Consider the following 10127-nt stretch of genomic DNA (forward strand, 5'->3'; position numbering starts at 1 on the left):
GGCCGGGCCCGGGCCGCCTCCGAGTGCCTTGCCCGGACCTGAGCTGGAGATGCTGGCCGGGCTACCAACGTCAGACCCCGGGCGCCTCATCACGGACCCGCGCAGCGGCCGCACCTACTTCAAAGGCCGCTTGTTGGGCAAGGTGGGCCGGGGGACGTTCGCGGGGTGGTGATGGTGGAGGTGGGGGTCTCGGCCGGCCTCATTTCTGGCACCAAGCCGGGCGTGGGCACTTGACCCCCAACGCGGGGACGCCGGCGGGCCAGACTCGGCCCCCCTGGAACACCCAGCCTGACGCCCCCTCTTCACAGGGGGGCTTCGCCCGCTGCTACGAGGCCACTGACACAGAGACTGGCAGCGCCTACGCTGTCAAAGTCATCCCGCAGAGCCGCGTCGCCAAGCCGCATCAGCGCGAGAAGGTAGGTCCAGGCTCAGCGGGCGAGGGGTGGGGTGGGGACGGTGGCATGGGAACCATGGAAGGATGACGACCCCGCGCCCTCATCGCAGATCCTAAATGAGATTGAGCTGCACCGAGACCTGCAACACCGCCACATCGTGCGTTTTTCGCACCACTTTGAGGACGCTGACAACATCTACATTTTCCTGGAGCTCTGCAGTCGAAAGGTGAAAGATGGTGATATCCGCAGGGATGAGGGTGAGGGAGAGAAGAGAGTCTTAAGACCCAAAGCTCGGGCCCTGTTTCTTCCTCAGGGAGCACAGATGGAGGGGGAGGGAGGGCTCACCAGGGGCTGAGGCAGTGGCTCTTTGCAGTCCCTGGCCCACATCTGGAAGGCCCGGCACACCCTGTTGGAGCCAGAAGTGCGCTACTACCTGCGGCAGATCCTTTCCGGCCTCAAGTACTTGCACCAGCGCAGCATCTTGCACCGGGACCTCAAGTTGGGTGAGACTCCTGAGCCTGGAGGATGGGAGGTTGGCGGGGGAGGGAGGAAGGAAGGAAAGAATCTGACACACCTCTCTTTCCCCCATCTAGGAAATTTTTTCATCACTGAGAACATGGAACTGAAGGTGGGGGATTTTGGGCTGGCAGCCCGGTTGGAGCCTCCGGAGCAGAGGAAGAAGTGAGTTTTGAGGAAAGGAGCCTGTGTGTGATACAGATGACATGCGTGACAGACAGTGCATATGTATGTGGGAGGCAGGGTGACTGCTTGATGTGTGCATGAGATAAATGGGAAGGGATGAGGGGCTGTTTATGCATGTGTGAAGGTGGAGGTGGCAGCCTGTGTTACCGGGACCAGTGGAGAGGGGTAGGATCCTATAGGTGTGTGACACAGATAGGGTAGGTGACCCTGAGTCCCTGAGACAGATGGGGTGTACAGATTCTTGGAGGCATACGACTTACCCTTCGCGTGGATGGGGGAAGGTTACAGGCAGCGTGTGTGTGAGAGACAGACTGAGAGTGTGGGAACGGTAGGATATGACACTGGGTGTGAGAAGATCCTCCTGTGGCCATCGTACTTTGTGTGTGACACAGACAGCATATGTGGCAGATAAGTGTTTATGGGGGTTGTGACAGCTGGTGTTGGTGTGTGTGTGGCACAAACCATGGGAGGTGACAGCCTGATGACTGTCTGACAGACAGGAGTGCAGGAAGGGGGAAGGGATCAGCTGTGGACTCTCTGTGTTGACCCTGGAGGAGGGGACTGGGCTGGGGGTCAGGCCCTCCCCCTGTCATGAAGAGCAGCTGAGCAGCTGGGCCAGGCGGGTGGGCGGGGACTCAGCTGCCATCCCTGGCATCCATTGTCCCAGGACAAGCAGGAGTTCTCTGGCCTTTGGTGACAGGCAGCTGCTTTGTCTGGACTCACAGTGGGGGAAGGGGTGGGGGGGCTGCTGGGCTGAGTCTCAGCCTTTTCTCCTCCTCCACACCCTCTTTCAGGACCATCTGTGGCACCCCCAACTATGTGGCTCCAGAAGTGCTACTGAGACAGGGCCACGGGCCCGAGGCGGATGTGTGGTCACTGGGCTGTGTCATGTGAGTCGCAGGGTCCAGGTTTGGCAGCAGACAGGTGGTGGGTGTGTGGGTGGGGTATCCCCTCCACTTTACTCCTGACCCCTTGGCCCTGCCCTATAGGTACACGCTGCTCTGCGGGAGCCCTCCCTTTGAGACAGCTGACCTGAAGGAGACGTACCGCTGCATCAAGCAGGTTCACTACACGCTGCCTGCCAGCCTCTCACTGCCTGCTCGGCAGCTCCTGGCTGCCATCCTTCGGGCCTCCCCCCGAGACCGCCCCTCTATTGACCAGATCCTGCGCCATGACTTCTTTACCAAGGTCTGTGGCTCCCCAGACCTCTAAGTCCATCTGCATATTCCCAGGGATTGAAAGGGTGCAGGTGACAGGGCCCCTGGAGCCTCTCTTCTCTGTTCACACGGCTCCCCTCCCTAGGGCTACACCCCCGATCGACTCCCTATCAGCAGCTGCGTGACAGTCCCAGACCTGACACCCCCCAACGCGGCTAGGAGTCTGTTTGCCAAAGTTACCAAGAGCCTCTTTGGCAGAAAGAAGAACAAGAGTGAGTCTGGGGTGTCAGTGAGTTGAGGGGGCAGAGCAGCAGAGCAGCTTGTCACATTTGCCTCGGGTGTGTGAGTGTGGGTGCCTGGCAACTCCTGGGGAGAGCATGTGCAGTGCAGGCACCTGGGGAGGCCAATCTCTGCGTCATCCCTGTGGGAAGTGGAGGGGCTGGGCAGGATACTGAGGACGGTATCATCCTTCACCCCCAGGTAAGAATCATGCCCAGGAGAGGGACGAGGTCTCCTGTTTGGTAAGCGGCCTCATGCGCACGTCGGTTGGCCATCAGGGTGCCAGGCCAGAGGTGAGGCGCTCACGTGGACACTGTTCCCCTGACTCACCCCCACCCTAGCAGCTGAGGGAAGCCCAGGATAAAAGGCTGCTGAAGCATCCAACCTCGTGGTGGCCTAATTGGCTGTGTGTCACCAGCCTGGCGGGGCTGACCTGGGGTGCCCTGGGAGCCAGGGTGGGGCTGGGCCATGGACTCAAGGGTTTGGATTTTGGGGCCTGTCTCACTCCCTTTCCCTGCCCAACCCTCCAGGCTCCAGCAGCTTCTGGCCCAGCCCCTGTCAGCCTGGTAGAGACAGCACCTGAGGACAGCTCACCCCGTGGGACACTGGCAAGCAGTGGAGATGGTGAGGAGCCAGGGAGGATGAGAGGTGCCAGAGGTTGCTGGAGCTGAGATCAGGGACCAGAGGGAAGGAGTGGGCAGAGGGGCCTGGCCTGGGTCCTGGGGTGCTGATTCCTAAACCTCCGTGCCCTGTCTCCTTCAGGATTTGAAGAAGGTCTGACTGTGGCCACAGCAGTAGAGTCAGCCCTCTGTGCGCTGAGAAACTGTGTGGCCTTCATGCCCCCAGGTAAGGCTGGGGTCTGGTACATGCTGCTGTGGTGGGAGTTCTGTGGCTGGGAGTTCTGCTCCTGGGAGCCAGGAGCAGGTCCTGACTCCCTCCGTTACCATGACAGCGGAACAGAACCCGGCCCCACTGGCCCAGCCAGAGCCTCTGGTGTGGGTCAGCAAGTGGGTTGACTACTCCAATAAGTTCGGCTTTGGGTATCAACTGTCCAGCCGCCGTGTGGCTGTGCTCTTCAACGATGGCACACATATGGCCCTGTCAGCTAACAGAAAGTAAGTGCTGTTATGGGGTGCCTTGTATTCAGGCCACTAACCCAGCAGTGCCGCACTTTCCTGTGTGCTCCTGGGCTCAGGGGTCTGGGTTTTCCAGGGGAGGGGCATTGGTGCAGGGCTCCCTCTGACCTCTGCCTCCCCATTCTAGGACTGTGCACTACAACCCCACCAGCACAAAGCACTTCTCCTTCTCTGTGGGTGCTGTGCCCCGGGCCCTGCAGCCTCAGCTGGGTATCCTGCGGTACTTCACCTCCTACATGGAGCAGCACCTCATGAAGGTGTGAGGGCTGGGGCTGTGGTACATTGAAAACTAACCTATCCTGATCTCTCTGATTCCCCCTTGGTGGTGGTGGGGGTGCTCAAAGCTAGAGGATAAGGCATACACGAATGGGGAGGGGGCTGTCTCACGCTGGATCAGTGACCTGCTCCGATCCTGCTCCCAGGGTGGAGATCTGCCCAGTGTGGAAGAGGTAGAGGTACCTGCTCCACCCTTGCTGCTGCAGTGGGTCAAGACGGATCAGGCTCTCCTCATGCTGTTTAGTGATGGCACTGTCCAGGTAAGAGCCTATCCAGGAGTTTCGGGGAAGGTCTGGGAGGCCCAGGGTGCTGGGGAGGAAGCTGGGCCCGCAGCCTAGGTCCTGACCACTGTCATGCTCCTGTGTGCAGGTGAACTTCTACGGGGATCACACCAAGCTGATTCTCAGTGGCTGGGAGCCCCTCCTTGTGACTTTTGTAGCCCGAAATCGTAGTGCTTGTACTTACCTCGCTTCCCACCTTCGGCAGCTGGGCTGCTCTCCAGACCTGCGGCAGCGACTCCGCTATGCTCTGCGCCTGCTCCGGGACCGCAGCCCAGCCTAGGACCCAAGCCCTGAGGCCTGAGGCCTGTGCCTGTAAGGCTCTGGCCCTTGCCTTTGTGGCCCTCCCCCTTCCTTTGGTGCCTCACTGGGGGCTTTGGGCCGAATCCCCCAGGGAATCAGGGACCAGCTTTACTGGAGTTGGGGGCAGCTTGTCTTCGCTGGCTCCTACCCCCTCTCCAAGATAACCCTGAGCCTTAGCTCCCAGCTAGGGGGCGTTATTTATGGACCACTTTTATTTATTGTCAGACACTTATTTATTGGGATGTGAGCCCCAGGGGGGCCTCCTCCTAGGATAATAAACAATTTTGCAGAATTGGACTCCCCCTCACTCGCAGTAGAGCCCGTGGACCGTGGCCACCGCGAAGAGCGAGGTGTTGGTGTAAGAGACCGAGGCCAGCCCGTCGCGCGCCACGTCCCAGAGCGCGCGGCTGACCACGTGAACGCCCTGGCCCGCGCGCGGCCCCAGCACCACGCTGCACACCAGCTTGTAGCGCGGCAGGCTGAGCTCGCGCAGGCGAACGTGCACCTGCTCGCAGAGCTCCTGCACCAGCCGCGCGGCCTCGGCGCTGGAGTAGCACGCGTCGCGCAGCCCTGCGGACAGTGCCGCCTCCAGGGCACGCTGTGCGCGCGCAGCCTCCCAGCGCTCCCCGGGCACCGGCTCCGTGCGGTAGGAGGGCGCCACCCCATGGGCGGGCCCCAGAGGCAACCCTGAGAAGCTGACCCGTGAGCCCAGAGGGGGCACCGGGCCCAGGGATGGCCGCCGACCCCCAGGACCCGCGCCTGGCCCGGCCAGCGAGTTGCGGCGGGAGAAGGACGCGGCCAGGCCCAGCATGGAGCCCTGGCGAGAGGCCGGGCCGGGACCTGGACCTGCCGGTCGCGCCTCATCAATGCTGGGCAGGCGGCCTCGGGGCCGCACTGGTGAGGGTTTCGGCCCGTAGTCTTTGGCATTCTCCTCCTCCTGGCGTCCCGGGGGCAGAGGCCTGCTGGCCATGGACCTGCTGGCTAGAGGACCTACACTCAGGGTGGCCTTCACTGGGCATCTGTCTACCCACCCCAGCCTCTTGCTCAGTGATGTCAAGGGTTTTTACCTTCTACTCCCTTCTTACCTGTGTTTTAGAACAAGTGGATCAGATAGTCCCAGGCTGCCTGGGTTCCTAGGTGCTGAGAAGGTTAAAGGTTGTTAGACACATGAGCAAGGGACAGGAGGCTGCTGGGACTGGGATCCTGGGCTAGTCCCTGCCTGCTGAGCTCCTTCTCTGGGCACTATGGAGGTTAGCCAGGTACGCTCACAGTCTTAGAGACTGCCATTTCTCCCTGCCACCCTACTTCTCTGGAAGGAGAAGCAGGCCTCTGCCTCAGCCTGGACCATGGAGGCAGTGCCTCCAACCCCTAACCAGGAAAGACTGACAGATCACCTCTTTCAACCCCACAGATCCTTCCAGCCCTGGGGGTGTTGAATCCAGTCATCTTCCACCCAGGTCTACTCTAGAGTGGCTGGCACAAAGATCTCCCCTACATCTGGCCCAGGCTGAGGGCGGACGACTTGTGAAGCCCCTTCCACCTTCTGCCTTTGGCCTCTGATCCCACTTCCTCCAGAATCAGTTCTGGGATGGCCGCCCTCTGCTCCCGAAACTCCCTCAGGCACCTGAGTCACCTGCAGGCTTTGGCTTCTGAGTTCTGTCAGGCTCCACAGCCCTGGCCCCACTGGCCTGAAGGGCAAGTGGGAGGGGAAGGACCTGTGTTGTGGAGTTGCCATGGTTGCTGGAGCAAACACTCCTCCCTCCAAGGATCCCTCCCTCCAGTCCGGCTCTGGCTTAACCTGAGAGCCCTGTTCCTGTGAGCATGTGCTGAGCTGGGGTCATCAGGGAGAGCGGCCGACAGGGTCTTGCAGCTCAGAGGCAAACTTCCTAAGCGCAGGCGACAGAGGGGCAGATGGAGAGCGAGGCTGTGGCCAGAAAGGCTTCGTCCTACCCCAGGGCGCTTGAGCCAGGGCCCGTTTCTCCCCTTGTGGAGATTGGCCATTATGAACAAGTCACAGAGGCCGAGGATAGGGGGAGATCTTGAGGCTGCGGGGGCGGTGGCTCAGGAATCCAGGGTCTGGGCCCACAGGAAGGAACACGTCATGGCTCTGTTGTCTCCCAGTCAGTCAGCCTCGACAAGGACAAACATTTCCGCTCCCCGCGCAGAGTTAGGGTGGGGCTTGGATGACTTCCTCAGTTCAGGGCTATGTGCGGGGGAGGGGAGGTCCATTGGCTCGGCTGGGAGGAACCAGGCCTTACAAAGTGGCGGTGACTCGGCAGTGAACACCGAGTCCAGCCTCGTGACCCTTGCTGACCCAAGTGTCCTGGGGCTTGTCCCCAGCTGGCTACACCTCTTGTGTGCCCTAGTACCTAGATTTCCCCAATGTTGCATTTCAGAGATGGCAGAGGCTGTGACACCTCTGCTAGAGCTGACAACTCATGTGACCCCCCCTCTGGCAGGGACAGGACTGTCCCCTCCCAAACAAGCCAGGTCTGGGCCCTGACCCATCTATGGGGGCGAGGATTTTCCCTGTTGAGTGGGGGATTCCCAGGCCTGGCTAAGCAGATCCTGACCCTGTGTGCCTGTGGAGGAGGGAAGGGTTACGAGGGTAAGGAGTTTGAACTCTGAACCTAGGGCAGGCTCAGCTTCCGGGGGCTAAGACCCTCATACGGTGCTTAATGCCCCTCTAAGGGCTGAAGTTTTCCCTGGGCCTGCCCGGGAGATGGGTGGAGTCTCTTCTCAGGCCAGCTCCAGTTTCCATGGAAACCCACAGGCTTCCCACCCGGCGGCTGCCTGGGCAGACTCCCAGCCAGGGCCTCTTTCGCCGCCGCCAGCCAGCCAGCCTCTTCCCAGGACCATAGGCCACTCCAGCCTCAGCTTCTCCTGGTCCCCTCCCTGTGTCTGTTCCTGTCCCTGAGCCTCTGGCCCCTGATGCCTTCAGTAGCTTGGGCCTCTCCTGCTCCACTCCTAAACTTCAGCTTCTCAGCAAACAGGCCTCCCAAGTCCCTGCTTCTCCCTCTCGGGCCTTGCTAGCCTCACCAGCTTTAGGACCTGGCCAGGCCTCCTAGGCTCCCTCCTCTACCCCCACCCCTTCTCACCCATGGAGCCCCTGGGACTGGTCGTGCATGGGAAAGCTGAACCTTTTTCCGCAGCACTCCGAAGTCTCGTCAACAACCCACGATACAGGTGAGGGGTGGGCCCTGCCTGCGGGTTTTCCTTAGCTAGCTCTGAGGGCCCCAGGACTCTAAGGAGGCCCTGGTGAGAAGAGGCTGGGAATTAGAACTTGGCCGTCCTCCCTGGTGAACTCACGCTGTGGGGAAGTCAAATGTGGAACATGGCTACTGGCCACTCAGTGTCTGTGAGACCCTGAGGGCCAGAGGCAAGGCTGGCAGGGTCCTGGGGGCTAGAACCTGGAGCTGGTGTGTGAGCTCAGGCAAAGCCCTTCCTTCTTTGGACTTTGGGCTCCTGGCAGAAGAGAATGATTCTCAGGCCCTGGGATCTCAGGAGAGATGGTGGGTCATGATTCCCCTCCTCCCTCTACTCACTCAGCTTGGTATTGAGGCCTCCCTGCTCGAAGAAAAGGAACAGATGACCTGTTCTGGGAACTGAGGCTTCACAAGAAGAACAGAGCTCGAGGGATCGAGCCATAGTCCCTGACAGGAAGCCTCGGGAATGCTGGCTGCTCCCTGCTGGCCAGGATGCCAGTGGTGTCTGAAACCAGGGGTAGAGTTTGCAGGAGGCCGGGCTGCTCAGGAGAGCTAGAATGAAGCTCTCTGTCCTCATGGTCTCAGATCTGAGCTCTTCCCCAAAGGATGGTAACTTCCATCACCCTGCTTCTTCGGGGTCACAGTCTGGTCTGGGTAATGTGAACCCCCCAGGCTTTGGACCTGGGACTAAGAGGCTCTAGGAGGCTCCAGCCTCATCTGCCTCCTATCCCCTGCCTTGTTTAGAGGCCCAGAGCTGGGGCCGGAAGTGATCATGAAGATGGAAACTGTGATCTGGCTCATGACGGTGCATCACTGCTGTGTCTGTTTGCAGTCAGTGCGCACTCTGTGCCCCACGCCCCCACACCCGCCTGTCTGGAGGAGGGCTGAAAAAAGCTGAGTTTGCAGCTGGTGGAGGAGGAGCCAAAAGAAGCTTCCCTTCCCCCAAGACTCAGGCTGGGGAGGAGAGGGGAAGGTGGGATCACCCGTGCTTCTGTTAGTCCAGATGCCCCTCAGTAATCAAGCATAGTCACCTCCTCTGCGACCTGAGATTTAGGATTATTGTCCCATTTCACGGGTGAGAAACCTGAGATTCAAAGGTAGGAAGTCACCAGGTGGAGCTGGGACTAGAACTCAGGGCTTTGGGTCCCAGACCTTCTGCTGGAGGGACCAAGCCCTGTCTCTTACATTCTGGATGGGAAACTAAGACCCAGAGTGGGCAAAGGCACAGCCCAAGTTGCACTCCAGGTGCTGGCCTCCTCTCCGCTGGCGCTCTGCCTCTCTCCCACAGTGATGTTCGCTTCGTGGTCGGTCAAGAACAGCAGGAGGTATTTGCCCATCGGTGCTTGTTGGCCTGTAGATGCAACTTCTTCCAGCGACTTCTGGGCACAGAGCCAGGCCCCGGGGTGCCTAGTCCTGTGGTGCTAAGCACTGTGCCAACTGAGGCCTTCCTGGCAGTGCTGGAGTTCCTATATACCAACAGTGTCAAGCTTCACCGTCACTCTGTGAGCCCGCTGACCAGGGTCCTGGGTGGGAGAGGCGGTGGGTGCCAGAGGCAAGAGTTTGCCCATTACACTGTGGGCATAGGGCAGGGGAAACTCCCTTCCACTCCCCCCACCACCCACTCTACAGGTGCTAGAAGTGCTGACAGCGGCTGTGGAATATGGGCTGGAGGAACTGAGAGAGGTGGGTTTGTGTGCCAGGTCCATGTCTCATTTCCCTTGCTTCTCACCGGCTCACTTCCCGCCCTGCCTCACACACACTGTGGCCTGGAGAGGAACGTGTGCCCACACAGAGAGAAGTATGTATGTCTCTCCCGTGTAAGGAGGGCATGTATGTGTGCCTGTGTGCAAAAGGATCCATGCATGCCTGCCCTGTGTGTGTGTGGCCAAGAGGGAGTGATTATGGCTGGTGCTGTAGATACAAAGATATCAGCCTTGATCCCTGTTCTCCAGAGAGGGAGAGGAGACAGACACATGAAAACACTTATCTGGGTGGCATAGGAAGTGTGATAGAGGCGGGGCATGGTAGCTCATGCCTGTAATCCCAGCACTTTGGGAGGCTGAAGCGGGTGAATCGCTTGAGCCCAGAAGCTCCAGACCAGCCTGGGCAACATGGTGACACCCCGTCTCTACTAAAGGCACAAAAATTAGCCAGGTGTGGTAGCATACACCTGTAATTCCAGCTACTTGGGAGGCTGAGGCACAAGAATTGCTTGAACCTGGGAGGCAGAGGTTGCAGTAAGCTGAGATCGCACCACTGCATTCCAGCCTGCGTGACAGATCGAGTTGCTCTCAAAAAAAAAAAAAAAGGCCGGGCGCGGTGGCTCACGCCTGTAATCCTAGCACTTTGGGAGGCTGAGACGGGCGGATCACAAGGTCAGGAGATCGAGACCATC

The 10127-nt window shown here is 59.8% G+C and overlaps 3 protein-coding genes across 3 annotated transcripts in view; 2 read left to right on the forward strand and 1 right to left on the reverse strand.

Annotated features, from left to right (window-relative positions):
- Nucleotides 1–6: 6 nt before the first annotated feature.
- Nucleotides 7–4818, forward strand: PLK3 (polo-like kinase 3). The gene is made up of 15 exons (XM_011946174.1): nucleotides 7–142; nucleotides 309–416; nucleotides 505–621; nucleotides 769–898; nucleotides 989–1076; nucleotides 1892–1987; nucleotides 2087–2285; nucleotides 2400–2526; nucleotides 2735–2826; nucleotides 3064–3157; nucleotides 3296–3379; nucleotides 3486–3648; nucleotides 3797–3926; nucleotides 4092–4205; nucleotides 4315–4818. The coding sequence occupies exons 1-15, from the start codon at nucleotides 50–52 to the stop codon at nucleotides 4504–4506; spliced, it is 1827 nt and encodes a 608-aa protein (XP_011801564.1). The 5' UTR covers nucleotides 7–49; the 3' UTR covers nucleotides 4507–4818.
- Nucleotides 4741–6111, reverse strand: TCTEX1D4 (Tctex1 domain containing 4). The gene is made up of 2 exons (XM_011946163.1): nucleotides 5612–6111; nucleotides 4741–5503 (listed from the first exon to the last, which is right to left on the reverse strand). The coding sequence occupies exon 2, from the start codon at nucleotides 5494–5496 to the stop codon at nucleotides 4831–4833; it is 666 nt and encodes a 221-aa protein (XP_011801553.1). The 5' UTR covers nucleotides 5497–5503; nucleotides 5612–6111; the 3' UTR covers nucleotides 4741–4830.
- Nucleotides 6112–7303: 1192 nt separating this feature from the next.
- Nucleotides 7304–10127, forward strand: part of BTBD19 (BTB (POZ) domain containing 19) — a 5845-nt gene continuing 3021 nt past the window's right edge. Inside the window, 3 exon segments of the mRNA XM_011946188.1 lie at nucleotides 7304–7712; nucleotides 9021–9234; nucleotides 9362–9425. Coding sequence (XP_011801578.1) covers nucleotides 7627–7712; nucleotides 9021–9234; nucleotides 9362–9425 — 364 coding nt within the window. The 5' untranslated portion in view covers nucleotides 7304–7626.

The sequence above is a fragment of the Colobus angolensis genome, unplaced genomic scaffold, assembly GCF_000951035.1.
Source record: "Colobus angolensis palliatus isolate OR3802 unplaced genomic scaffold, Cang.pa_1.0 Scaffold106, whole genome shotgun sequence".
Taxonomy (NCBI): Eukaryota; Metazoa; Chordata; class Mammalia; order Primates; family Cercopithecidae; genus Colobus; species Colobus angolensis.